Source organism: Lepidochelys kempii, chromosome 4, assembly GCF_965140265.1.
Source record: "Lepidochelys kempii isolate rLepKem1 chromosome 4, rLepKem1.hap2, whole genome shotgun sequence".
Classification (NCBI taxonomy): Eukaryota; Metazoa; Chordata; order Testudines; family Cheloniidae; genus Lepidochelys; species Lepidochelys kempii.
In genome coordinates, this window is record NC_133259.1 from 104,883,094 (window position 1) to 104,910,887 (window position 27,794).

The 27,794-nt window shown below is 42.7% G+C and overlaps 1 protein-coding gene across 1 annotated transcript in view; it reads right to left on the bottom strand.

The window, feature by feature from the left end:
* The window catches only part of STIM2 (stromal interaction molecule 2), a 143,742-nt gene that overhangs the window by 20,312 nt on the left and 95,636 nt on the right, over window positions 1-27,794 (bottom strand). Inside the window, exon 3 of the mRNA XM_073342331.1 lies at window positions 17,281-17,395. Coding sequence (XP_073198432.1) covers window positions 17,281-17,395 — 115 coding nt within the window. The remainder of the gene's footprint in view (window positions 1-17,280; window positions 17,396-27,794) is intronic.

The following is a 27,794-nucleotide window of genomic DNA, read 5'->3' on the forward strand; positions in this document are numbered from 1 at the left end:
ATCCTGTAATAATTAATCTTCACCAGTTTTGTCCTTTTCCTCTTAAAACTATAAATTGTGATAAGGCAAAACTTACTTACATACTCTGAGACCCTTTATAATGAAATGACAAGTCTCCTTATTGCAAGGAATTAGAATGCAGAGCTTGTTAAAATCCATGACAATATACTTCATAATGGATAATTGCAAGAATCTCAATTTATGGAAATATAACATCTCTAGTAAACTCTATTCTATGCACCAGACTCAAACACAGGAAGAGCTGCAGAAAAAAAGTTCTTTGACCTTATGATTAAAAATAAGACTACCTTCTAGATAAATCACCACTCGATAACGACAATGAACTCTAAGAGATCTAGGAGCTGTTTCCTATGGGAATGCTTGATGGAACATGAAGACATTTTAAAAATATTGTGTTATCTACAAATCTCATCTAAACGGCCTGAACTCTGATCCAAAGAAATAGCATTTTAATGTATTTTTGAAGAATGCAACGATTTGTGACTAACAGAGGTGTAGGACTGGAAGGGACCTCAGCAGGTCATCTCTTCAAGTCCCCTGCACACAACGCAGGACTAAGTAATAACTAGACCATTCCTGACAGGTGTTTGTCCAACCTGTTCTTAAAAGCCTCCAGTGACAGACATTCCATGTCCTCCTGAGGCAATTTGTTCCAGTGCTTAACTACCCTGATAATTAGGAAGTTTTTTTAATTTCCAAGCTAACCCTCTATTGCTGCAATTTAAGCCCATTGCTTCTTGCCCTAACCGTAGAGATTAAAACAATTTTTCACCCTCTTCCTTGTAACAACCTTTTATGTACTTGCAAAAAGTATCATCAGAGCTGTCCCTTGGGTACCACGAATCAGAGCGACTGCTCTAAGTCCCGTGCTTCGGGGGACCCTGCAAGCCAGTGTGATTGGCTGGTGTGGTCGGTCCTGGAAGTGATGGGTCGGTCTCGGAAGTGACTGATTTGTCACTTGCACCCTGGGTCCCGCACCCCTCCTAGGGATGGCCGGACTTATTATGTCCCCTTCCATCTTTTCACCAGACTAAACAAACCCAACTTTTTCAGTCTTCCCTCATAGGTCATGTTTTCTAGACCTTTAATCATTTGTGTTGCTCTCCTCTGGACTTCCTCCACTTTGTCCACATCTTTCATGAAGTGTGGTGCCCAGAACCGGACACAATACTCCAGTCGAGCCCTTATCAGAAGATACAGGTCAAGAAAATTTTGATTAGATGTAAGATAACTGGATCCAGATAAATACAGATCAAATTTGAAGGGCCCCAAGTACACATTCCAAAACATCTTTGAACTTCTGGAGTTCCATCATTTATACATATTCCAGTACGTCTTTTCCATTCATAGCCTGGACCAACCAAATTGTAACATACCTAAAAGGCTCAACAGTAATTTCATACAATGGGTCTCTCACGCTCTCAAATCTGCTCTTCTTTTCAGCCTTAATGAACGGCCAAAAATCATTACTATGTAACAAATGAGATATACATAACAGTTACTGACAAGATAACTAATGATATTAACGCCCAACATGGGATGATGTTCCTTTTGTAGGAAATCAAGCAGGGAACTCTCACTGTACAGCAGGTTCACTTACAGTGAGGGTTCTACTCGATTAGTAAATCTGTGACCCATTTCCTAGCAATAGCACAAGTACCACCAATAGCATAGCCACTTGTGTAAACCAAGAGCAGACACTTTTTACCACTGTGTCATCTAAGCAGTGCTTACACTATTGGTAGTACCGGAGCAGCTGCATCTTTGCCAGAAAACAGGAAAGAAATTTCCGAGTGCAGATCTATCCTGATACTTACATCACCTCTGCTATATCACGGGTGTGGTTATTTTCTTGCCCTTGCTGGCCTTGCGATCTTGAAGATTTCAAAAAAAAAAAAAAATCTTTAAAAGCTTTAAACAAGTTTAAAAAAGCAAGCACTTTCTGAAATACTTCGAGACTGCGAGCCAAACTCAACCAGTTTAAGACTTTATCAAATTATAAGTGGGCAGATTGCTCTGACCATTAATAGCAGCGCTCCGTACTCTGCACTGGCTGCTAAAATACTTCAGGGTATAAAAGTGCTTGACCCTGAAAAGTGCCTTTGTAACATGGCATTGTGTGGTTTAATGTTCATTGTGTCTAACTGACTTACTGATCAAATTTGCAGATGAAGAGATTGTTTCTTAAATTCCAGCCCCACAAGTTCAGCCTGGGCTCAGAGTCAGAGTTCTTCCCATCTCACCCATCACCACCAGCAAGGAAGGCTCTGCAGGCCAAATCATCCACTGAAGGCACCTGTGCAACCCCACGGTCTTCAGAATGCATCTAGAGTAGCATCTGTGCAACCCCATTCCCTTCAGTGGGCTTGTACCATTATAGCGGAGTATAATGTGCCTGCAAAACAGTGACTGTGTGCCAAATGGAAAGCACCAAGTATGACTTTTAGAGCCCAGTTTGAGTTTACAGGGCAAGCAGTTAGGAAAAAAATCTCATATTTGTAAACTGAACATATTATGATATGCCAATCAGTGAATCAATGAACATCCATTTTTAAACAGTCACTCAGATTAGAAGTTCACTTTAAGATACTGGATATCATCTATGTCCTGGAATCCAGCTACTTCACAGACCACTGTCATGCCCCATCCTCCTACACCCAGTCATGGATTCGTCAGCTAGGATGCTCCCATAGCTAAAGTCCTGAATGCAGCTGAACAGAACTCAGCACAGGGCACACAGCACAGAACTCTGCCTTTGAACTTCCTCATTCACAGATAAGGACAGACAAGAGTGTGACCCAAGAATCTCTTGATGCCCACTGGCAAGAGGGCACAGGGAACATAAGATTTCAGGGATCCCTTAGGTTCACCAAAAGTGGTCATGTAAGGTGTCTATGAAAGCCTGTGTCACAATGATCATCATCATAATTGCAAAATATATATGCACATAATATGTAGGAGTTATGTATGTATACTGAAAATTATGTTCTTAAAGCCTTAGAGTTAAAGGCAGATAATTCAGGGGCAGTGAGCATTGAGAAAGACTTCTCCAGATAGAAGGGGGGAGACATTTATCTATCTGGTTGACAATTGTGTACCTTACTATTTGCCTATTGAGTCACATGCTAATAAAGAAATTTCCAGAGTGCTACCAGAAAAAACAAAACCAGCAAGAGCTGTTCTATTTACAGATAAAGACGATGAATCTTTGGGGGTATGGAGGTACACTGGGGATTCTTCAGTCTAGGAAGACAAACTGGGCTTGATCTTGTGAAAGGTGGAACTTTTCCCAGCATTTTCAACCAGGGTGGCTACGAAGTTGGGGTCAGCTATATTGTAGGAGATAGGGAAGTGTCTTGTGAGTTAAGTTTAGGCTCTAGAATAGTGATTTTCAACCTTTTTCATTTGTGGGCCCCTAAAAATTTTCAAATAAAGGTGCAGACCCCTTTGGAAATCTTAGTCTGCAGACTGCCCAGGGATCCACGGACACAGGTTGAAAATGACTGCTCTAGAAAGCATGCTATAATTTTGTTTTTTATATAACCATTTGTTTCCAATATGCTTACTTATTATCAAAGAACAGAGATTCAAATGAAAGTAAACTTATTCTTGTTTTCACTACAAATCTATCTAAGTGCTGTGTGTTAAGCAGTGCGGTAATCTTGAGCTGAATCTAGTCAGCTAGTTTTCAGAGTAGCAGCCGTGCTAGTGTGTACGGATGAGAGTTCTGAGAGTGTTCAATGGACCAGAGGCTCGGCACTCCAGAGGGATGCTTGAAGGACTTGGATTTGGGCACACACCAATGTCCATCTGAAAAAAAAAATCAAAGCTGGAACAGAACAGACCTACCCCAGCTGTTAGCACATGACACCAGCATTCATTAGTCTGTATTGTCTGCCTCTGGGTCCCCAGGAGAAATGCAAGGGGGGGTTGCTCTGGACATCGAAAGCCCTACATGGTTTGGGAGCTGCCCATTTGAGAGATCACCATTCTTGCAGTGTGATACTGCCACCACTGGGATCAGCAGAGGAGCTTATGATAGAGCCTACTCATCTTTAAAACAGAGGGGGCTGCTGAGTGGGCTTTGTTTGTGGTTGCCCGACTCTTCGGAATTCACCCTCCCTCTTGCTTTGAACTAGCACAAATTTAGGTTACTGTCAGAAATCAAGACCCCACTGTGGTAGTCATTTGTCTTTAGTTATCTCCCAGGCACTGTTTCTTTTTGTTACAGTGGAGGAGAACATTTGAAAGTTGGCTTTGGTGGTGGATGGGGTATTTTCGGTGGGTACTTGTTTGGCTGGTATATTTTGATACATCAGGAAGATTACCCATTAGAATTGTTCTTGTTGCATGGTTTATGTTTTTAATAATCATTAAAAAGGCACCATGAAACTTACATAAGTACTTTATTTATACATCAAAAATGAATAATCTTCCTTTTGTATCTCCCAGCCAAGGGCTCGCTGCTTTAACAGAGGAAGCTACTCCCCTTGATAGTGTATTTAGTGTATCACTAACTTCTTATGTATGTGACAAAACAGAGTAGATTATCCAGCAGATTACACAACTGTATGATTTGTTCAGTTACAGAACTGAATCCAACACATGAAATCCATAACGAACACCCCTTTTCCACAGAGTGGATGCAAAACTTCTTGTTTTTTTAAAAGAACCACACATAATGACCATGCAACAGGTGAAACTGGTAACGGAAGAAATTACAGCAAGGAATGCAAATTCTACTCCTGACTTTGGTTTATGACAAACTTCACAGTTGCTTGATTTTGTGATTTCTGTGTTAAATCCTTTAACCCACGTAAAGGTAGGCCCTTGAGTAAATTGCAATTTTGTTTTGTTTTTAAAATTCACGGCAGTGTCCAGGTAATCTAGTATTTTTCTAAAGGCTATATACAGAGAATGCAGTCAGTGAACGGTAACTGCCGCATTCCTTTGCGTAAAACTGGCCGCCCGCTCCCCCCACAAAAACCGATGCGATTTTTCCAACATCAGGAGATCAGCACAAGCCTCCCCACTGCTGGAAAAATTGCAGCAGTGTAGATAGGCTCCACAGCCAGTTTTACGCGAGGAACAGCAGCCAGCGCCACCACCACTTGGAACACAGACAGCCGTGAAAATGCATGTTCCAAGTGGTGGAATCATAGAACCGGAAGGGACCTCGAGAGGTCATCTAGTCCAGTCCCCTGCATTCATGGCAGGACTAAGTATTATCTACACCATCCTTGATAGGTGTTTGTCCAACCTGCTCTTAAAAATCCCAATGATGGAGATACCACAACCTCTCTATGAAATTTATTCCAGGGCTTAACCACTCTTGACAGTTAGAAAGTTTTTCCTAATGTCCATCCTAAACCACCTTTGCTGCAATTTAAGCCCATTGCTTCCTATCCTATCCTCAGTGGAGGCGCTGGCTACTGTGTCTCTCCTGAATGGCTGCGATTTTTCCAACAGAAAGGAGGCAGAAATGGGCATTTGCCCACACCATCTCATGCTCTGTGACGCTCATCATTCTCCCTTGAAGTTCTGTATCCCGGCCCTTCACCCAGCTCCCCCACGCCTCTGACAAGCCTCCCATTATCTAACTCTGACCCTTCAACCTACCCCTCCACCTGTCCCATCCACCCCAGTCTCTCTACCTAGCTCTCCCCAGCTCCTCATATCCAGCTGTTCCCCCTCTACTTGTCCCCAGGTCAGTCACTTTCCCTTTACCAGCTCCTGGGTCTCCCCCTCTGTCCAATACCTGGTCCCTATGATGGTGGAGCAGATGGCGAGTCTGGCAGGTGGGTCAGTCAGGATGGCACAGTGGGGGCCCAGATGTTCCCCAGCATGTGGGGAGGTCAGTGTGGGTCAGACTAGCATGAGCAAAGCAGTCAGGATTGGGCAGCAGCAGTCACTTTATACCAGACTCCTTGGAAACCATCTCCCTGCAGTATTTCCACTTCCACCCTGCTGGGCTCATAAATATGTAATGAGGGGCAGAGTATAGGGGGACAGGTGCATAGCCAATGCCACCCTGAGGGACACATGTCCACTAGCTACCCTGATATTGGAGCAGCAGCTCAGGGGGAACAGAGAGGGGCTCTACAAGTCACAATGAGCATCAGACCAGCACGAGTAAATGACTACTTCCCCTCCCCCGCCCCACTAGAAAAAAACCCCACAGTACTGGGCTATTCTCTCAATCATCTGTGAAATCGTGGTTGCCACAGGGCCCCTGGTATAGGGAAAGTTTCAAAGAAAGTTTGAAAACTGAAATAAAGCAAGGCAACATGCATCTGCAACATTTTTCATTTTTTGTAGATCAAAAGCCCCAAGCACTGTACAATATTACCTCTGTGAATCAGCATACAAATCTAAACACTTCCGAGTGCACAACTGACTATGTTTCCTCATATCTTTTGGACACATGGGTACATTTGCTTCGGTCCAATTTAAAGTCCCAAGCAGAATTTGGCAGAAAGTTTGCATCTCTAAAGCTCTGATCATGCTATATGGCGATTTTACCTCCACTCTACATACTGTACAGGTCTTGGGCTACCAGTACACCATTCTCAATGCTAACTGGGTTACATTTTTCTTATTACATTTCAGGAAACAAGTGCTTATTTATATTTTCAAAAATTCACTAATCTAATGCTCTGAGCAGGGATTCTCAGCTTTCTTTTGAGCCCCTCCCCCCACCACATTATGAAAACTCCACAGCCCACCTCTGCCACAATAACTGGTTTTCTGCATACAAAATCTAGGGCTTGCATTAGGGGGAACAAGCAAGGCAATTGCCTAGAGCCCCATGCCAAAGGAGCCTCTGCAAAGTTACGTTGCTCAGGCTTTGGCTTCAGCCACAGATGGCGGGGCTCAGAGCCCTGGGCTTCAACCTCATTAGGTGGGGCTTTGGCTTTCTGCTCTGGGCCCCAGCGAGTCTAGCGCTGGTTCTGCTGGGTGGACCCCCTGAAACCTGGTTGCGGCCCACCAGTTGAGAACCTGTAGCGGGGTGGTCACCTGCTCTGGCCCTGAGGGGCTTAAAACAGCCCAGAAGCTCCCAGGCTGATTGGGCAAGTAGGCACAGTTGGGGCCACGCCCCAAACAGACCACAGCTGGCCCTTATAAAAGGGCTGTGAGCCAGATACTCAGACAGAGTCTCCTCCAGCTATGGAGAGAGACAGGCCTGGCTGCTGGGGAGCGTACCAGGGTACCTGAGGTGCTGGGAGGCTCCGGGCTGGTAAAGCCCCAGGCTGCAGGTCTGGCAGACAGCCTAAGACAGGGTACTGGGGTTGCAACAGGGCAGCCCAAGGGTAGGGGGAGGCAGCAGGTTCAAGCCCCCCTTGCCTGTGATGAGTGGCTTGTACATTGCAGTCCGCCCCAGTGAACAGGGATTAGGTGGTGACTGGCAGTAGCCATATACTGAGGCGAGGTGAGATTGGGGGTTCCCCGGGGAGGGAAACCCAGAGACTGTGACGGTATTGCTAGGGGGCAGGACCCAAGGGAAAGGGGCACAGGGTCCAAGAGGGACACGGGGTTCAGCGACAGGCGAGACACCGGCTGACAGAGGGTGCTCCAGAGGCTGGCGAGCTAATTCCCTGGACGACCAGCAGGAGGTGCCGCCGGATGAATCTCGTGGCACTACAGAACCCCACTGCGCTGAGGACAAGTACATTAATAACAAATCTTACAAATAAATCAATACATTATGAAGTCTTCTCACTTCAAAATTATCCCAGTAATAAATTCCACTCAGAAATTGACTTAGGCCTGCAGATCAGACAAAAATCTTGTTGATCCAAGGGGAGGAAAGCAATTTCTGCTGAGTGGTGCTTTACTGAAAAAAATCCCTGACTTTAGCCCCCTTGTCATTAAATCAGGAACTCCAAGCTCTCTTTGGCTGTTAGGAAAGACTCTAAAGTGAGAAAAGACTTCTAGATCTTTTCATCACCTTGGTGGATCTCAGATTGCATTCTATGAAGTTAGTTTTCCCACATTAGTTCCAACCCCAATCTGAAAGGGCCCTAACCATATCTGGGTCAGCACTTCAACAGAGATCCGCAGGGACTGCCATACAGAGGTCACTACACATTCTATATGCACCACAGATTAGACTATCTGGCTTGGCAGATGTAGCTGTAAATGCAAGGGTCTAGGCAGAACAGTCCACTCATTCAAATCTTCCAACTCCACAGCCTGGAGTGTTGCTACATATAATCTATACATCCAAATCGGAGGACCTGGTGAGCAGAGAAAGTACATAAAATACCTATAAATTGTAGTCCCTACCTATAAATTATTGGTTTCAGAGTAACAGCCGTGTTAGCCTGTATCCGCAAAAAGAAAAGGAGGACTTGTGGCACCTTAGAGACTGCCACAAGTCCTCCTTTTCTTTCTATAAATTATTGTTGTTCATATAAAACAATCTGAAAGCCTAAATCTCCTGTGGTTTTTAAAACTTTTGGGTACATCACTGACATGTTCCGCAAGTTCTCTTGTTTCAGTTCATAAATAATTTTAAATTAGCTAAGGGAAAAACTCCCTAGTATTCCCTACTGAAATCTAAAGCAGCTCCTCTTACTAGGAAGGAAAAGCTTCAACAGCTGTTTGCCTACTTATCATAACAAGCAGTAAACAACAAGTCAGTCCAGACTGGAGAACATGATCAAGAGAAAACCAGTTTACAGAGAGGGGAGAAATTACCTTGCTACCAAAGTGAAGAACCAAAGAACGATCTATGAAACACAACATGCAGTATTGGTCACCATACAGTGGAAAGGAAAATATTATCGGGAAAGGGTGCAGCAATAAAGATGTTACATTTGAACAATTTAAACAGAGGAAAGTTTAAAGAGTCAGGTTATTCATCTGGCAGTCTCGTCTTCTAATGGACAGAAGTTTTCAAAATTAAGCTGATTTACATAATTTTTTCACATTTGAGTTTCAAAGTTAAGACCAATTTCCAAATAGAAAACTAGGAACAAAAAACTTGGGCAGAAAGAAGATAAAAAAAAAAACACAGTATGGAACATATGAAATAAGAGAAGGGGGAATAAGACATTTAGTCATATAACCTTTAGAAAAGGGAGAAGAATGAATATAGTGAAAAGGCAGCAAACTGAGGTTATAATGAACTAAAAAAAAAGTCAAGCATGCTGGCTGGGATTATTTTTTTCTTGCTTTTCACAGAGTGGGAAATGGGCCTTGTCCTTATCTAGGATGAAGGAGAAAGACTTACAAGAAAGGGCTGCTAGCTTCTCAAACCTCCAGGCACTCCTAGATCTTGTCTAGAGGAGGGAAAAGATTCATTTTTTTTATTTTAAAAATATGCTTGGTATTATATTTTAAGTGGTGTTTAGAAGTATGTTAGCACTTAGTATAGACAGGTTTTAAACCTTTTAAAATGTGTTAGCAGGCCTCTCTCTCAATCATAATTTCTTTAGCCTTAGAAAGAATTTTCTTATTTCGTGAGTAAAACCCTAGAAACTGGAAATTTTGACCACTTCATTGGGTAACTTTGAAGACAAAGCCACAGTCCCTTGGTAAAGAGAAAAAAACATAATTCATTTCCTACATAGTCTATCTACTATAGATAAACCTTGTACAGCCAAGAAGAAGTCTGCCTTATAGTCACATTAGCTATTTATTAGGGGTTCATGGAGTTTACATTCCTTGGATGACCTGGATAAAGTCTAATTCCTTTCACAACCTTTAGAATTCTGAAGCATGTCTGACACAAAACAGAAACTGCAACAAAAACCAAATCAGGTTATAGAGTTATTCATCATGCCAAGCAACTTAAGGCAAGTCACAAAGTAAGTTGCACAACAGGAGCTCATTAATCAGTAAAACCCTGAGGGCTCTATTTACCACAAAATTAATTTTCTGTGGAATCTGTTGGAGACTTTGCAGGGATTACCTGTTTGACACTCATGACAACTAATCCTGCTTCAGTAAAATTCCAAACTCAGGCTGTAAAGAACAGATTTTCCAGTTGGGGTAACACCTCCTTCCTTGAAGAGCCTGAAGCTATGTCTCCCAAGACGACTCATGGAGTGTGGCACACATGAGAACAGGTTTTCATATAACTGAACATGCTTGGATAGAGAACATTTATTAATAAGAGAAAAAGTTTACTGCCCTCATGACGCCATCTCTGAAACACAAGTCAACATTCTGCTCAGTACACAAGCTCATTCTTGCACCTCATACTGCACTCTAAACTCTTCCTGTAAATTACAGTTTTCACCCAGCACAGAGGGCCAAGTACATTGGAGCATAAGAGGGTAAAAGAAGTGACACATACAGGGCTTATCCAGTTCTATACTGAAAACCAAACAGTGAATGCTGGCTGAAATTCACCTCGGTCTGCATCACCTGCTATACTACGACAGTAGCTGCTATTATAACATCAGCATTTACAGACAGTTACCATACCACAGAAGCTGAAGTTATTTAATTGTTCCCTATTCTAAGTGTAGGGAAATAATTCGGTTTATCATATTGCACACTGTTCTCCTATATAGTCTATCTACTATAGATAAATCTTGTATAGCCTAGAAGAAGTCTCGCTTATGGTCACTTTAGCTATTTATTCGGGGTTCATGGAGTTTACCCTCTCTCCCCCTTCTTTCTGGGGCAAGACTCTAAACCAGATGGTGTCAGTATGTAGCAAAAGCAGAATGACACCAGAACCACGTGAAGCCTTAAAAATCTGTCCACCCATGTCCCCCCAAAACTCTGGGAAGAATACCAGAGAAACATGAACTGTACCTGATATATGCCATGTACGTCACAGGACTTTCAGTAGAATTTACAGAGCACATTTTCATTTAGCAAGCACTGCCATCGAGAGCACCAGTACAGGACATGTTGCTGCTACTAGGATATATTCTAATACCAAGACCAGGGCCCTTCCTAGGGGAGTGCGGGACATAGGTGCCAAGTTTCTATGTGGTTGGGGGGTGCTCCCCCTCAGCTCCGCCCAGGCGCCACCCCCATTCCACCCCTTCCCCCAAGACCCCGCCCCACCTCTTCCCTGCCCAGTTCTGCCCCTCCCCCGAGCGTGCTGTGCCCTTACTCCTCTCCCCTCCAAGCCAGCGCCTCCAGACACAGTGAAGAGCTTATCAGCGGGAGGCACTGGAGGGAGGGGGAGGTTGGTGGGGGGCTCCTCCTCGCCTGCCCATCACTTCCCCTTCCACCTCCTCACAAAGCACAGGGCCCCCCCAAAGTGCAGGGCCCAGGGTTGTAGTCCCGATTTGCCGTACCCAAGGGATGGCTCTGACCAAGAGCAAAGAAAATGACACAAAAGGGAGCTGAATTGAGTAACAATTTACTTGAAGTGACCCTGATATTTCAGAAATTCAATGGCTTAATATTACAAAAGATAGTTCAGTTTCCTCTTCTCAAGAATGGGGTCTGAAATATTGTGTTAGTCCTGTCTGGAATGGAATTCAGTGTCATGTAATGCATCCTTAGCAATGTTTGGCTTGTGTGCATTTCCACTATCTGGATATTTAAAACCCAAGACCACCAATGATCAAGAATGTGAAATGCAACCACAGCATCTCTCGTTGGTATGTCATTTATTCCCAGTTGCTGCAAGAACATTTGCTGTGCAATGCCAGTCCAAAGCAAGGCAGCCTATCACAAAGCATGACATATAACCAGCCCTCCTATTTATCCTCTTAAAAAAAAGCTCTACTACTGTACTGCCAGACTTGAAGTAATCTTTGTGTATCAAGAAAGGAGAGAAAAAATCTAAATGAGGGTAGATTAGAACTGCTGCAATTCCTTATAGTTAGGAATGAAGCCCAATGCCCTGAGGGAACTACAACTGTTACAGAATGCAGCAGGTTGCCTGATCACCAGCACAGATTACCAGGAACATATCACCCTGATTCATTACTCACTGCACTTGGCTCCCCATTAAACAGGGTCTAGTTCAAGGCTACTGTACTGATTTTCAGAGATCAGGTTGGTACTGGAGCTAGCTACCTCAGAGATCTCTTCTTCTATGACAATGACCTCACACAGCAGCAATTTGATTCAGTTAGGAAAAAAAGAAGCTGACAAAAGAGGGAAAGACTTATTCACACAGCAATTGCACCAAGACTGGATCCCATGGCCAGAGAAAAGAAGAACGAACACCATGCTTGATGCATTCAGAACTAAACAGATAAATCAGCTCAAGCCTACTACTGGCCAATGTCAAATTCCCGAGCAAATTCATAGAGAAGCCAGCCAAAGCCAATTACAAGCTCATCTAATTGAAGCTAATGTTCTAGACCTGGAATAATCTTGATTCAGACCAGGATATGGAATTGAAACCACTTTAGTAGCACTGATGGATGATCTCCTCCTGCCAATGGATAGAGGGCAGACATTCATTCTCATTCTCCCGGAATTCTTGCAGCTTTCACCTGAGAGAAACGGCAAAAGTTCACGGTAATGTGCTAAAATGGTATGAGCCCTCCTGGAGGGACACGTCCAATTCCCAAGGATGGGAAACTGCACCTCTACCTCAAGCCCCCTCACTTGTAGAGTCCCACAAGGATACATTTTTCACCAGTCCTATTCAACATCTATATGCAACCACTATGGGGAACCGATTAGACATGAATTCAAGTGCCAGCATATGCAGATGAGAGACAACTCTGCTTATCCTTCACCACATCAACCACACCACTACTACTAAGATAGCCCAATGCCTACAAGAGACCACTTCATGGATGAACAGCAGCTGGCTGAAGCTAAACCAGAATAAGAGAGATAATGATATTGGGCAAAGGAAAGCATTTTGAGAAATTTGCCACCATTGTACGATCTCCTTTGGTTGAAGGTACACACCCATGCCTGATCAGTCTGGTCGGTGGTTCAGGAGTAGTCTTGGATTCCTTGTTGACACGAAGCCCTCACATAGCAATATCCGCAAGTAACACTTCCCATCATCTCTGGTAGGCTTGCAGACTCCGGACACCTTTGCAAATCATGGCCTGGCCTCGGTTATTCACACCTTTGCATTGCTGTAGTATGACAGGGAAGTGACAGTAGACCTGTGTATGAAATCTTCTGCACTTAGGAAATTCCAAGTAGTACAGAATACTGAACTGCATCTCCTCAGCAACGTGGGCTACCGCGAGCACATCAGACCTGTCGTCCTCTTTCTACACTGGCTTCTCATAGGATATTGAATCAAGTTCAAGGTCTCAGTCTTTAACTTCAAGGATCTCCCTTGTCTGGGCCCAGGATACCTAAAGCTCTGGGATGAAGACCATGGCTGACAACTTTGTTCCTCTGCCACTAGGGAATTCTCTACAATAAGGGTAAATCTCATCTGTGCAGGACAGAGAACTTTCTTGGAGGCTGGTTTGAGACTGTGAAATGAAGTCTCCTGGAAACTAAGGACTATCACAAACCTCTTCACCTTCTGCTCCAAATGCAAAGTACATTTCTTTGACCTTGTCTTCTCCAACATAAATACACAGCAAACGTATATTTTAAAAATATATATATTTACGCCCTACCAAAACAAGAGAAACAAACCTCTCTTCCATTTAGTGTCCCACTAATAGCCCTCTGAACACAGTAGCATCTTCTCATTTTATTTTTATTTATTTAAACTTCCAATAATATCTGTAAGCTTGTTCATGCTGCAAGGGTTGAAAGACAAGTTTGAGTTTACTTCAGTGGGAGGTGCTCAGACACCACCCTACTGGGAAACCCTATAAAAATGTAGAGGGGTATTATGCAGGTCCATATGAATCATGTCTGGTGTTTGAGAACAAGGATATGGTAGAATAATATTTTTAGCACGTAACAGAAATATTGTGGCTTATAGATTGGGATATTTTATATTTCAAGAAAAACTGAAAGTATACAATGCTACCCCATAGGGTTAGAAGCTAGAATCTTTTCTGGGGAATAATGCACAAATACTGGATAAAATGGTAGAAACAACAGTTAGGGTAACATGGTATGCAGGAATCCAGCCTTACTGCTGCCTTCAGAGCTGGGCAGCCAGAGAGTGGCAGCTGCTGATGGAGGGCCCAGCTCTGCAGCCAGCAGTACAGAAGTGCATGCGCGCGTGTCAAGGTTCCTTCCCCACTCTGAACTCTAGGGTACAGATGTGGGGACCTGCATGAAAGACCCCCTAAGCTTATTCTTACCAGCTTAGGTTAAAAACTTCCCCAAGGTACAAACTTTGCCTTGTCCTTGAACCGTATGCTGTCACCACCAAGCGTTTAAACAAAGAACAGGGAAAGAGCCCACTTGGAGACATCTTCCCCCAAAATATCCCCCAAGCCTTACACCCCCTTTCCTGGGGACGGCTTGATAAGAATCCTCACCAATTTGCACAGGTGAACACAGACCCTTGGATCTTAAGAACAATGAAAAAATCAATCAGGTTCTTAAAAGAAGAATTTTAATTAAAGAAAAGGTAAAAGAATCATCTCTGTAAAATCTGGATGGTAAATACCTTACAGGGTAATCAGATTCAAAACAGAGAATCCCTCTAGGCAAAACCTTAAGTTACAAAAAGACACAAAAACAGGAATATACATTCCATCCAGCACAGCTTATTTTACCAGCCATTAAACAAAAGGAAATCCAACGCATTTCTAGCTAGATTACTTACTAATTTAACAGGAGTTGTGAGGCTGCATTCCTGATCTGTTCCCAGCAAAAGCATCACACAGACAGACCAAATCCTTTGTTCCCCCCCCTCAGATTTGAAAGAATCTTGTCCTCTCATTGGCCATTTTGGGTCAGGTGCCAGCGGGGTTACCTTAGCTTCTTAACCCTTTACAGGTGAAAGGATGTTGCCTCTGGCCAGGAGAGATTTTATAGCGCTGTATACAGAAAAGCAGGTTACCCTTCCCTTTATATTTACGACAGTGCGTCTGCGTGCGCAGTTAGTCAGTTCAATGACAACGTTTTCATGCTCTCCCCTTTTGTGGATCTGGAGTGACTCTGAAGTCCAAAGAGTGACGGGCATGCTCCGGAGCAGACTGGGCAGGCAGTCATTGGTGAGCATCTTGGTAGCTACAGCAGTAATAGGACGCTTTTTCTTTGCAGCTACCAATAGATTATTTCGGTCCTCTTCAAAGGCTTGAAAAGCTGAGTGTTGCACGTCGCCATACCAATCTATTTAACGCAGCCTTCTCAAGATCATCTGGTTTTATTGCACCAAAGCGTGTGCTGTTCTTGATGCTGTCCTTGTAGCACTTTTGGGGCAGCCTTGATTCCGGTGTCTTTGTGCCAATTCTCCATTTAAATTTTTTCTGGGGAGTCGATATTCAGGCATCCCAATGATGTGTCCAACCCAGTGTAGTTGGGCTTTTATCAGCATGGCCTTGATGCTTATGGCATTTGATTTTTGAAGAACCTCCACGTTGGTAATTTTGTCCTGCCAGCAGATCCCCATAATGGCACGCAGAGACCGCATATGGAAGGCCTCTAGCTGTTTGATATGCCATCTGTATGGTGTCCAAGTCTCACAGCAGGAGAGATGTGAGCAAAAAAGTTGTATTTTTGTTGAGAGAGTTATGTTGTGGGATTTCAGGACTTTGTTACATAAAACTTTCCTAATGACTGAGCAGCTTTCTGTATCCTGTTTGTGATCTCTTTGTCAAGAGACCCATCATGGGAGATGTTGCTGCCAACATAGGTAAAACTGTCAACTTGCTTTAGTTGGTTTCCACTAATGGATATGCTAGGTCGGGGATATGGCACAGCGCAGTGAAGATAATTGGTGATAATAACCAGTCTTCTCCAGGCTGAGTGTGAGGCCAAACAATTTTGATGTTTCAGCGAAGCGATCTACGATGCACTGGAGATCTCCGTGTGTGCGCGCTATGAGGGCACAATCATCCACAAAGAGTGCTTCTCTTAGCAGTAGTTCTGTTACTTTTGTTTTTGCTTTAAGCCTTGTAAGATTGAAAACTGAGCCACCATGTCTGTATCTGATGTATGTGCCTCTGTTGAGCCCATCTGTAGCATGGTTGAGAACTTGGGTGAAGAAGAAGTTGAACAGTACAGGGGGCAAGGACACAGCCTTGTTTGACTCCATTTGAAACGGGAAAGAAGTCAGTGAGATCTCCATTAAAAAGTACCTGACCTTGCATCCCCTCATGAAATAAACGAATGAGCTTTACCAGTTTTGGTGGGCAACCAAGTTTGCGGAGGATCATCCATAATCCTTCTCTACTAACAGTATCAAATGCTTTTGTCAGATCGATGAAAACACTGAATAGAGTCATGTTTTGTTCGACAAATTTTTCTTGTATTTGCCCGATACTGAAAATCATGTCTATGGTGCTATGACCAGGTCTGAATCCGCACTGAGTCTCAGGTAGATTGGCTTCTGAGACAGATTAAATCAGTCGGTTCAAGAGGACACTAGCAAAGATTTTTCCAGCGACAGATAGGAGAGATCCCCCAAGGTAGTTATCACAGATCATTTTGCTACCTTTATTTTTAAATAAAGGAATAATTATGGCATCTTTCAAGTCTTGTGGCATTTCTTCACTGTCCCAGATGTCAGTAAGGATCTGGAGTGTTACCACCACTTTTGGACCCACAGATTTATATATTTCTGCCGATATTCCATCTCTGCCCAAGGACTTTCCTGAGCTCATCAAACTGATTGCCTTTTCTATTGCTTCAAGTGAGGGTGGTGAGTCAAAGTGCTGCTAAATAGGCTTTTGAAGTATCTGATTAATAGCACTTGTTTCAACTGAGGACGGTCTGTTCCGTAGTTGACTGAAATGTTCAACCCATCTCTGTTCCAGTAAGACTGGCAATACCATACCTTGCTCCCCTTACTTCTGTGCTGCTGGTGGGGCCCTGCCTTCAGAGCTGGGCTCCTGGGCAGCAGCCACCACTCTGCAGCTGCCCAGCTCTGAAGGCAGCGCCACTGCCAGCAGCAGTGAAGAAGTAAAGGTAGCAATACCGCAACGCCCCCCTACAATAACCTTGTGTCCGTCCATGACTCCTTTTTGGGTCAGGACTCCTATACTGTGAAATTTCAGATTTAAATAGCTGAAATCATGAAATATATGATTTTTTAAATCCCATGATTGTGAAATTGATCAAAATAGATCATCAATTTGGTAGGGCCCTAAATATATGTAATTTTATGCCAATAGCTGCATTTCACTTATCTCAAGATCACTTTTACTTCAAGCAAGCCTGGATTTAATACTGGGCTACCTGAAAACCAAGACATGGATCTGGAAACGGTGTATTCCTGACTCCTACCTTCAGAGGTTTTCCAGCGTTTCCACAGATCCTCAATGGTGATATGTTTGTCTTCTCTGTGCAGATGGCTGTGTTTATTGGAAGCATCTTTATATTTCATGTCTTCTCTGATAAACTGAGAAAGAGAAAGAAAGTTTGGTTAAATTCTAACAGCAAACAAGCCCAGTTCTTAACAGGGAAACTGGAAGTAGATCAGTAGAGATGCTTTTTGCATCTGCCCTGTACAAATGGCACAATTTAGTTAAGCCTCTAAAGTAGTCAACCTACATAATTAATTCAACATTCTTATAAATTTTGAATTGGAATGTACTAAACCTTGGGAAAACAATGTTGCACTTGTGAGGCTATTAGTCAAGTTTAACAGTGTGGTTAACGTACTCCAAAGATTAACAGCTAGTCACCACAAATATCCTATCTCATGCTTTTATGTTCTATGGACATTCACCTGTCTAAAGGCAAGCCCACATGATAGGGTTTGAAAGTGTGCCAGTTCTTTATAAATCTTTATAAATCTTTATTTGTCCATCTTGAATCCCGCTATACCAGTTAAATGAAACTAATAGTTAGCTTTCTCCTACCCCTCAAAGACTTTTGACTAGACAGCAAAAGATCATGTTCTGCCTCATTTGTTAACATACAATTCATCTTCAGCCCTGGGTTTATTTTTTTTTTGTGATGCATGATCAAGAGAATGATTATATTCCATGCACATAAATAGTACATAGTAAACCTACAATTTGCAATAATGTACAAAAAGCCTTTGGCAAAATCCTAACATGTGAATGTTAATAAGCACATAAAATTTGTTAAAAAGTGGGATTTTATGTATCAGTGTATTTTGCTCATTTATGTGTACCACAGTCATTTAGTTTAATACTTCAAAATCACTAGTAAATAGGTACTAAAACCATTTACCAGACATGTACAAGCAAGAAAAATTAAGGTGAGGGCCGCTGTGATCATTTGGCCTACCAGTTTACCCTAATTGTAGGCTCAATTGTAAAAAGTATATGAAATTTCATAAAATGTTATAATAATCGATAAATGCTGGTGGGAACATGTATGAAAGGGAGACAGAAAGACTAAATTAGTCAAAACAAAAAGAGCCAAGTTAATATGATTAAAGGACTATGTTAAAATCATGCTTGGTAAAAAGAGATGTGGAATCTGAAATTAATGAGCCAAAATTGCTGTGTTGGATATTAGGCCTAATTGGTGCACAAAATAATGCGGGGATGGGCTACTCCAACCATTGTTCCCTTTATGGGTCCCTAAACAAAGACTCTGTGGGAAGAATAAGGGGAAGAACAGACAGGGGTTACTGAAGCAAGCTTCACCATCATGGCTGTTACCACCACCATTTCCTGGGAGCCCTGGCCTTCATTCCCTGTGATCCTGAAAGATGCCCTGACCAGGCTGGGCCACAGAGAGGTATCCAGATGACATCAGGACCCCTAACAGAAGGGTAGTCTATTATGTTTTGTCAAGGTCCAAAGTTCTTGGTCAAGGTACAGTCAAGGACCAGAAACCAGAGAAAATTATTTTTTTAAAAAATAAGTAAATTAAAAGATTTCAAGGGCCGTTCAAAAGCATATGGCAGTCTGGCTTTGGCCTGTGGTCCGCCTATTGACTATCTCTGCTCTACCAGATCCAGCTGAATCCCAAATCAGCAGCTGAGATGAAACAGGATTGGACTTTAACAGCAGTAGATATAACAGCTCCAGACCATCTCAAATAAGTTCTCTTTTCCACAAAAGAGGAGCTATTAACATCTTTGATACCATTTAAGACTGTCAAACAATGGGGATTCTCCTTCTGAAAACTCTCTCCAGCTAAAGGGAAAGGGAACAAGAAATGCTATTAAAATGAAAGCCTTTCTTTATACTTAAATACAGTTTCTCCTTCTCTTCTTTATCTTTAATAAAAGGTTTAAAGGATCTTTAGTGGTGTTTGTGCCATTGTACCAAGCAGGCTGACATCTCTGTATAACAAACCCCGGACTGTAATACTGTTTAATGCTGGACACTGACTGGGTTGTTAACACCTTTGGCCCATATATTCTATCTTCGGGCATGTCTTCACTAGCAACATTGAAGCGGTGTGTAGTTGCAGTGCCAGTGCCGGGAGAGAGCTCTCCCAGAGCTATAAAAAACCCACCTCCATGAGGGGAATACCTCCCAGCGCTGGTGCACTGTCTACAGCGCTGAAACTTGCAGCACTCAGGGATGTGTTTTTTCACACCCCTGAGCAAGAAAGTTGCAGGGCTGTAAAGTGCCAGTGTAGGCTTCCCTAAATTAATCCAGCAAGGCTGGCAGCAATGTCCTAGCGAAAACCCCTGCTGGCTCCAGTGCACTCTGGGTGCTCTAGGGAAGAAAATGAGCTACATCCACTGCAGTTCCTCCCAGCAGCTAGGTGGGGCAGAGGGGAAGAAGACTAGCTTCTAATAGCTCATGACTGGCCAGGGTTAGCAGAGGCCATCACTGATGCTCCAAGCTCTTTGGCTGGTTCCGGAGTAGGGGTCCAGACACCATTGCTGCTGCTTCAGGGCTGGCGAGGAGACTGGATGCCTCTGAGATGCCCTTTTCTTCCTCTCTCACACCACCTCTTTTTCTGTGTGTGGAATGATGACAGAGCTCAAGTTTAACAAGCCTGTGCGTGAAAGGGAGTGAAAATGGAAGGAGGTGAAGAGTGAGGGGTGGGGTGAAGGTGGCAGCAAGTGTGAGGTATGGAATGGATGGAGGGAAGAATGAAAGGCCAAGATGGAATGAGGGAAGAAAGAGTAAAATGGCAAAACATGGGAGTCAGAGAGTGTGTTCATCAAGTTGAAATCAGAGTTGGGGTAGCCATTAATTTCACAAGGGGGTGGGGAGAGACGAACACTTGGTAGCCCGCCCCACTTCCTTGAAACAGGGGTTCCTGTGTATGCGGGTCCTTGCCAACATCACCCTGGCAGACAACTCGGGGGTAGTAGGGGGGACACGACCTCACTAATGACACCTCAAAGCTATATTGAGGTGGTGAGTACTCCACACAGTTCTCTTGTGCAGTACGTCCTCTGCTCAGCTGGGTGCAGGCAGAGTCCTTCCTTCTTCATGATAAGACCAGTCCTTCATGAGTGGCACCCTACCACTAAAACACCAAGCAGGGGACAAGAGGGAAAGAACACAGCGCAGGGCCATAGGGCTGTGGTGCAATGAGGTGCCCAAGGGAGGGTGTGCCTGGTGTCTCCAATTCCTTTAATCCGGCCAAGGGGAAAGAATCTGTCATTTAAGTCCTTTGTAAAAGGGCCCAGTCTGCCCACTTTTACCCTGAGACCAACACTTCTGGAGGGAGAAAAGAAATCAGGAGAAAGATACAAACACAAGGCAGTAGCTCTTTCAAGAAGATAAAATGGAAAATGGGAGAAAAGGAGGTCTATGACAGGAGTAATTGCCAGCAAGCAATTTCCCTGTGTAAATTCCTGCTCTGACATCCTACAAAGAGAAATGGAGTCAAAGACATAACTGAGGTTGCATGCAGGGAAAGGTTTTCCTCTGGGGTTGAGGTCAATTGCCATATCTCATTGTAGGAACAAGCAAACATCTCAGGCTCTTCCACACTTGGGGATGATCTTGCAGACCAGAATGATGAAAGCCCTGCTGAACTTTGTCTCAAGTCTTAGCTGTCCCCCTCACTCTGATCAGAGCAGTTCTGTATCCTTTGGTCCACTATGTGGCCTGTGAGAGAATCTGCCCCTTCGGTCCCTACAATCTTTACGTCTGGCCACATGGTTACTGTTTCCTGAAGGAATCCTTTCACTCCTATTATAGTTCCTCTTTTGCCGCACATCATGGTGACTTTTCCCTTCCCTACGCTTTCATATAGACGAGAGAATGGTGTTTGGAGGAAAGATTTAAGTTCATTAGGAACTGGAGAATGTTTTGGGAACGGAGGAGCCCACAGGAAAGATGGGCTCCAGCTAAACAAACCGAATCAGATTGTTGAACTGTAAAATTTAAAAGGTTGAAGAAAGGACTGGAGGAAAGCTGACAGATGCAAAGATGCGCATGGTTTGGACAGGGACATCCATTAGAGGAGGATTTATTAAAGAGGATACTGTATATCCTAGTAAAGAGGAAGGGATAGAAATTGATAAAGTACAGGCAGGAACTGAAGAGAAATAGACAAATGGGGAAAAAATAGTCCCATTCAATAACATCACATGAAGGCAGATAGAAAATTTGTCAATATTTAGTTAAGCGCTTGCATACAAATGCTAGAAGTCTAAGATCAATTAACTTTAGTGTCTGGTATTAAATGAGGATATTGATAAAACAGGAATCACAGAAACTTAGTGGAATGATAATAATCTATGGGACACAGGAATATCAGGATACAAAATATGTAGGAATGACCGTAGGTCTTGCGGGTGGAGCACTGCCACTATATGTGAAAGAAAGCATACCATCAAATACAGTAAAAATTTAAATGCCTCAAACCGTACCATAGAATCTTTATGTATATAAATGTCACGCTTCAAAAAGAGTATAGCAGTCAGAATATTCTACCACCCATCTGACTAGGATATTGAAATCACTGTGAAATGCTCAGGGAAATTAGAGCCTACAAAAGCAAAAAAACACAACAGTGGGGGAATTTAAACTATCCCTATTTTGACGGGGTACGTGTCACCTCAGGATGTGATGCAGAGATAAAATTTCTACACATCATGAATGACACACCTGGAGCACCTAGTCCTGGAACCCACAATGTGAGAGGCAATTCTTGATTTAGTCCTCAGTGGAGCACAGGATCTGGTCTAAAAATTGAACATAGCCGAACTGCTTGGCAACAACCACCCAAATGTAATTAAATTTAAACATACTTGCAAGGGCGAAAATACCAAAGAAACCCATCACAATAGCATTTAACTTCAAAAAGGGAACTACACAAAAAATGAGGAAGATAGGTAAACAGAAATTTAAAAAGAACAGTCAAGTGTGAAATGCCTGAAAGCTGCAGGGAAACTTTTAAACACTACCATAATAGAGACTCAAGCTACAGATATACCCAAAATTCAACAACAGTAAGAGGATCAAAAATATGCCACCAGGGCTAACCAAAGTAAACGAAGCCAAAAGACATCCTTTAAAAAGTGGAAGTCAACTCCTACAGAGAAAAATAGGAAGGAGCGTAAACTCTGGCAGGCCAAGGGTGAAACTAAACAGGAAAAAAAAAATTTAAGTACATCAGAAGCAGGTAGCCTGCCAAATCATCAACAGGTACAGTGGATGATCAAGGTGCTAGAAGACCACTCAAGGAAGACCAAGTCATTGCAGAGAAGCTAAATGAATTCTTTGCATTGGTCTTCACTGCACAGGACACGAGGGAGATTCCCACTCCTGAGCCTTTCTTTTTAGGTGATAAATCTGAGAAAATGTCCCAGACTGAGGTGTCAATAGAGAACATTTTGGAACAAATTGATAAAGTCATGAGTCACCAGGACCAGATGACATTCATCCGAGAGTTCTGAAGGAACTCAAATATGAAATTGCAAAACTGTGGCATGTAACCTGTGGCTTAAATCAGCCTCTGGACCAGATGACTGGCAGATAGCTAATGTGACACCAATTTTTTAAAAAGGCTCCAGAGTCTATCTGACAATTACAGGCCGGTGAGCCTAACTTCACTACCAAGAAATTGGTTAAGCTATAGTAAGGAACAGAATTATCAGACACATAAATGAACAGGATATGTTAGGGAAAGAGTCAATGTGGCTTTTGGAAAGGGAAATCATGCCTCACTAATCTATAAGAACTTTTTGAGGGTGGTCAACACATACGTGGATAAGAGTGATCCAGTCGATATAGTGTACGCCAACTTTCAGACAAGGTCCCTCACCAAAGGCTCTTAAGCAAAATAAGTAGTCATGAAATAAAAAGGAAGGTCCTCTCATGGATCAGTAACTGGTTAAAAGACCGGAAACAAAGTGTAGAATAAATGGTCAGTTTTCTCAATGGAGAGGGGTAAATAGCAGGGTCCCCCAAGGATTTGTACTGGGACCTGTGCTGTTCAACATATTCATAAATTATCTCAAAAAAGGGGTGAACAGTGAGGTGACAAGGTTTGCACCCAACACTAAATTACTCAAGATACTTAAGTCCAACGCTGGCTGTAAAGAGTTAAAGGGATTTCATTAAACTGGGTGACTGAACAACGAAACGGCAGACAAAATTCAACATTGATAAATGCAAAATAATGCACATTGGAAAACAATCTCAACTATACACACAAAATGATGGGGTCTAAATTAGCTGTTATGACTCTAGAAAGATTTTGGAGTCATCAGAGGAATAGTTCTCTGAAGACATCTGCTCAATGTGCAGTAGTAAAAAAAGCTAACAGAACATTAGGAACAAGATACACAGTAAGAAAATATTACAACGCCACTATATAAATCCATGGTATGCCCACAGTCACCCCATCTCCAAAAAAAAGAAAAAAATCTTAAAATTGGAAAAGGTGCAGAGAAGGGAAAAAAAAAAAACAACCTTCCATATGAGGAGAGGTTAAAAAGACGGGGACTTCAGTTTAAAAAAGAGGGGGATGTGACAGAGGTCTATAAAATCATGCATCTTGTGGAGAAAGTGAATAAGGAAGTGTTATTTACCCCTTCACATAATACAACAATTAGGAGTCACCCAATTAAATTAATAGGAAGCAGGTTTAAAAACAAAGGAAAGGAAGTATTTCTTTACATAATACACAGTCTACCTATGGAACTTGTTGCTGGGGATGCTGTGAAGACCAAAAGTATAACTGGGTCCAAAAGAGAATTAGAGAAGTTCATAAAGGACAGGTCCATTAACAGCTATTAACTAAGATTAATTAAAGTCCAGCAAAGGGCAACAAAAATGATTAGGGGTCTGGAACTCATGACTTATGAGGAGAGGCTGAAGGAACTGGGATTGTTTAGTCTGCAGAAGAGAAGAATGAGGGGGGATTTGATAGCTGTTTTCAACTACCTGAGAGGTGGTTCCAGAGAGGATGGTTCTAGACTATTGTCAGTGGTAGAAGAGGACAGGACAAGGAGTAATGGTCTCAAGTTGCAGTGGGGGAGGTTTAGGTTGGATATTAGGAAAAACTTTTTCACTAGGAGGGTGGTGAAACACTGGAATGCGTTACCTAGGGAGGTGGTAGAATCTCCTTCCTTAGAAGTTTTTAAGGTCAGGCTTGACAAAGCCCTGGCTGGGATGATTTAATTGGGGATTGGTCCTGCTTTGAGCAAGGGGTTCGACTAGATGACCTCCTGAGGTCCCTTCCAACCCTGATATTCTATGATTCTATGATGGTCAGGGATGCACCACGCTCTGGGTGTCCCTAAACCTCTATCGGAACCTGGGACTGGACAATAGGGAATGGATCACTTGGTAACTGCCTTGTTCTGTTCATTCCCTCTGAAACATCTGTCACCAGCCTCTGTCAAAGGATGGGATATTGGCCTAGATGGACCATTGGTCTGACCCAGTATGGCTGTTCTATGTTCTTACATGTCAGCCTCTCAGGATGGGGCACTTACGTAGGCTCCCCCTCTTCGGAAAGAGGACATGATCCCCTTCTGAACAGACAGCATCAGTTTGCTCGAGCATTGATCCAACTTGTGGCCATGTGAAGCCCTGCTTCTTCACAAGAAAATAAACTGGCTTTAACGTGAAGGGTGCGGTTGCTTGGATAAATCCTCAGTTTTCCATTTGGGCTGCTTATTTCTTTGCCTAGGGTTAAAGGACTTCACATCAGTACTTCCTCTCCCTGCCTTGCCTGCAGCAACCTTTGCTTTTATCTATTGTTTTGTAGTTTACGTCTGCCTTAAGAAATGGAGTACTTGTGGCACCTTAGAGACTAACCAATTTATTTGAGCATGAGCTTTCGTGAGCTACAGCTCACTTCATCGGATGCATACCGTGGAAACTGCAGAAGACATTATATACACACAGAGACCATGAAACAATACCTCCTCACACCCCACTGTCCTGCTGGTAATAGCTTCTGCCTTGTGTGTTTAGTACTACTCCAATTTTCACCCACAAAATATAAACACAGGTGATCTAAAGTGGACAAAGGCAGTTGTATGAGGAGTAAAGAGCTGCCTGGCATTGGCATACTAAGATGCTATGTTGTATTGCTGGGTTTTGTTTTTTTCTGGTGCATGATAGTGAGGAGGGTTTTTGAGAACTATTTTTAAAGTGTGTTTGACTAAAAAGCCACTGGGTGAGAAGCAGGGAGATAGAGATAAAGATCATGTTTTTAAACAGCCAGAATTTTAAAAACAAGTTGTTTATAAGGATATTCTTACACACACTTTTAGAAATTAGAGAGTGAATTTACAGGCATGTGTGTCAAGAACTACGGTCACCATAAAATGTAGTTCCTTAAAAATACAGAAGTTTGTCTCCCCAGCCAGTTCAATTTACTAAGAATACAACAGCATTGCACATCAATGTCACTCATCACAGCATGATTACTGTATACTGTATTATAGCCTTATAGACAAGTATGAATTAAGTTGAAAAATCTTATATTCTGGAATGGTTCCTGGTATTATCCAGTTTTCAATACTTGGAGTGAAATAGCTGTGGAAGTATTGCACCAATCTTTTAAAGTCACTGTGCCCACTACCTAGAGCAGGATATCCTCAGTTATTTCTTGTAAGTTAATAGCTCAGAACCGGAAATCTTGCTTTGCAACTATCTATTCCTAAGTCAATTATTAATAATAAAATTGAAGCTTTATTTTGCATTGCATCTTTCATATAAACTTACATTCCAAGCCACTCTGGAGAATTAAACAACTACAAAGAAAACAGCAGTATGATAAAAATTAAAAGGTGTGAGGGGAAATAATACACACACACACACACATATATATAATTCATTCTCAGTTATGATTTGAAATGATACAGCAAACTGATCAGGTGGAAGAGACCTAGTAATTAAAAATGGCCTGACTGTGCGGACGAAGAGAGCAGTCAACCATTGCTAGCCGAGAAGAGAGTAAAGATAGGAGACATATGCAAGGTCAATTGGAGTAAAGGTCACAGAGTTAAACAATTCTGAGAACAATTTGAACTGGATTCTAGAAAGAACAGAGAGCAAATGGAGATGTCTGAGGTAGAGAGCGATGTTATCAGGCTACTTTGCATGCGACAGAACCAGACAACTCTCTACACTTCATGAAGCACTGAAATTTGTGAAGGTCTTATGGAAGCAAGTTGCATTACATAACCAGGGGATGGTAAATATTGAAGATGAGGATTTTAGAGATGGTACTGAGACAGTGACTTCAATAAGGAGAATTATACCTTGCCCAAAAATATGGACCTGGTGGCAGGCACATCTTTAGATGACAGAGAAGGCAAGGGGAAACTATCAGCTGAGAAGGGAAACAGATAAAGTTATGGTTGACGTGCAATGGCTTTCTCAAATTTAGATTGCGAGGCTGGCCTGCAACTTTCACCAGTTCATGGGTTATGTTTTCTTTAGGAATATAGCAGCAAATGCATGGAATGGTTCAGCAGTGCCCTGAAACAGATTATAGGTGCTATAACAGAGGAATAACGAGAAGATACCCATGTCAAAGCCACATCTGCTTCTCTAGTAGCTTGAAATTTTTTCACCCATGTTAACCTGTTCGCCCTGATTTGCTGACCAAAGTCCATCTGAGTAAACATATTACCTATTTAAAATGTTCTCTGTAATTTCAACTGAGGAAGTTCCCCCCGCCCACTTCTCCTTTACAAAGCATTTCAGTGCTTAATGAGTGATCCCAATAGAACAAGTATGCAGTTCTCTGGAAAACCTCCTTGAAAGGAAGGTGCTATATCAGAGGTGGGCAAACTACGGCCTGTGGGCCACATCTGGCTCGTGGGACCATCCTGCCCGGTCCCTGAGCTCCTGGTCCGGAAAGGCTAGCTCCTGGCCTTTCCCTGCTATTCCCCCACAGCTGCGCGGGCAGCGCTCTGGGTGGCGGGGCTGCGTGTGTTGGATCATATTAAAGTAGTTCTGTATTAAAATCACAAATGAGTTTGATTCCCCATAGTTTAAATTCCAGGGTATTACTAATTAAGAGGTCTCTTGGTTTTTGGTACTGTTTCTCTCCCTCTCTGTGTGAAACTTGCAAGCTGCTAACTGTGTTAGTACAAGGCAAAAGATTTATAAGACAGAGTCTGTTCTCAAACCAATTCTTTGTAACAACAACTACTCACACAGAGAGACTCAAAGCAATACTCTAACAATAGAAACAGCACCCAGAGACTCCCCGCCCTTTTGTTGTATTCATTTCGCTTTGTTAACAATTGTGATTAAAATAGAGACGGAGGATGTATGTGGATGGATGCTTGGTGTGAATAATAACTGAATGATCAGGCAGGTGCCAGCCTAAGAATCCAGTGTCCATTGGCTGAAGAAGGCGTCAAGTGGAAATAACCAGAAGACCCCCAGAGGGCAGACTGGAATCCACCCAACAGCCTCAAGAATGGG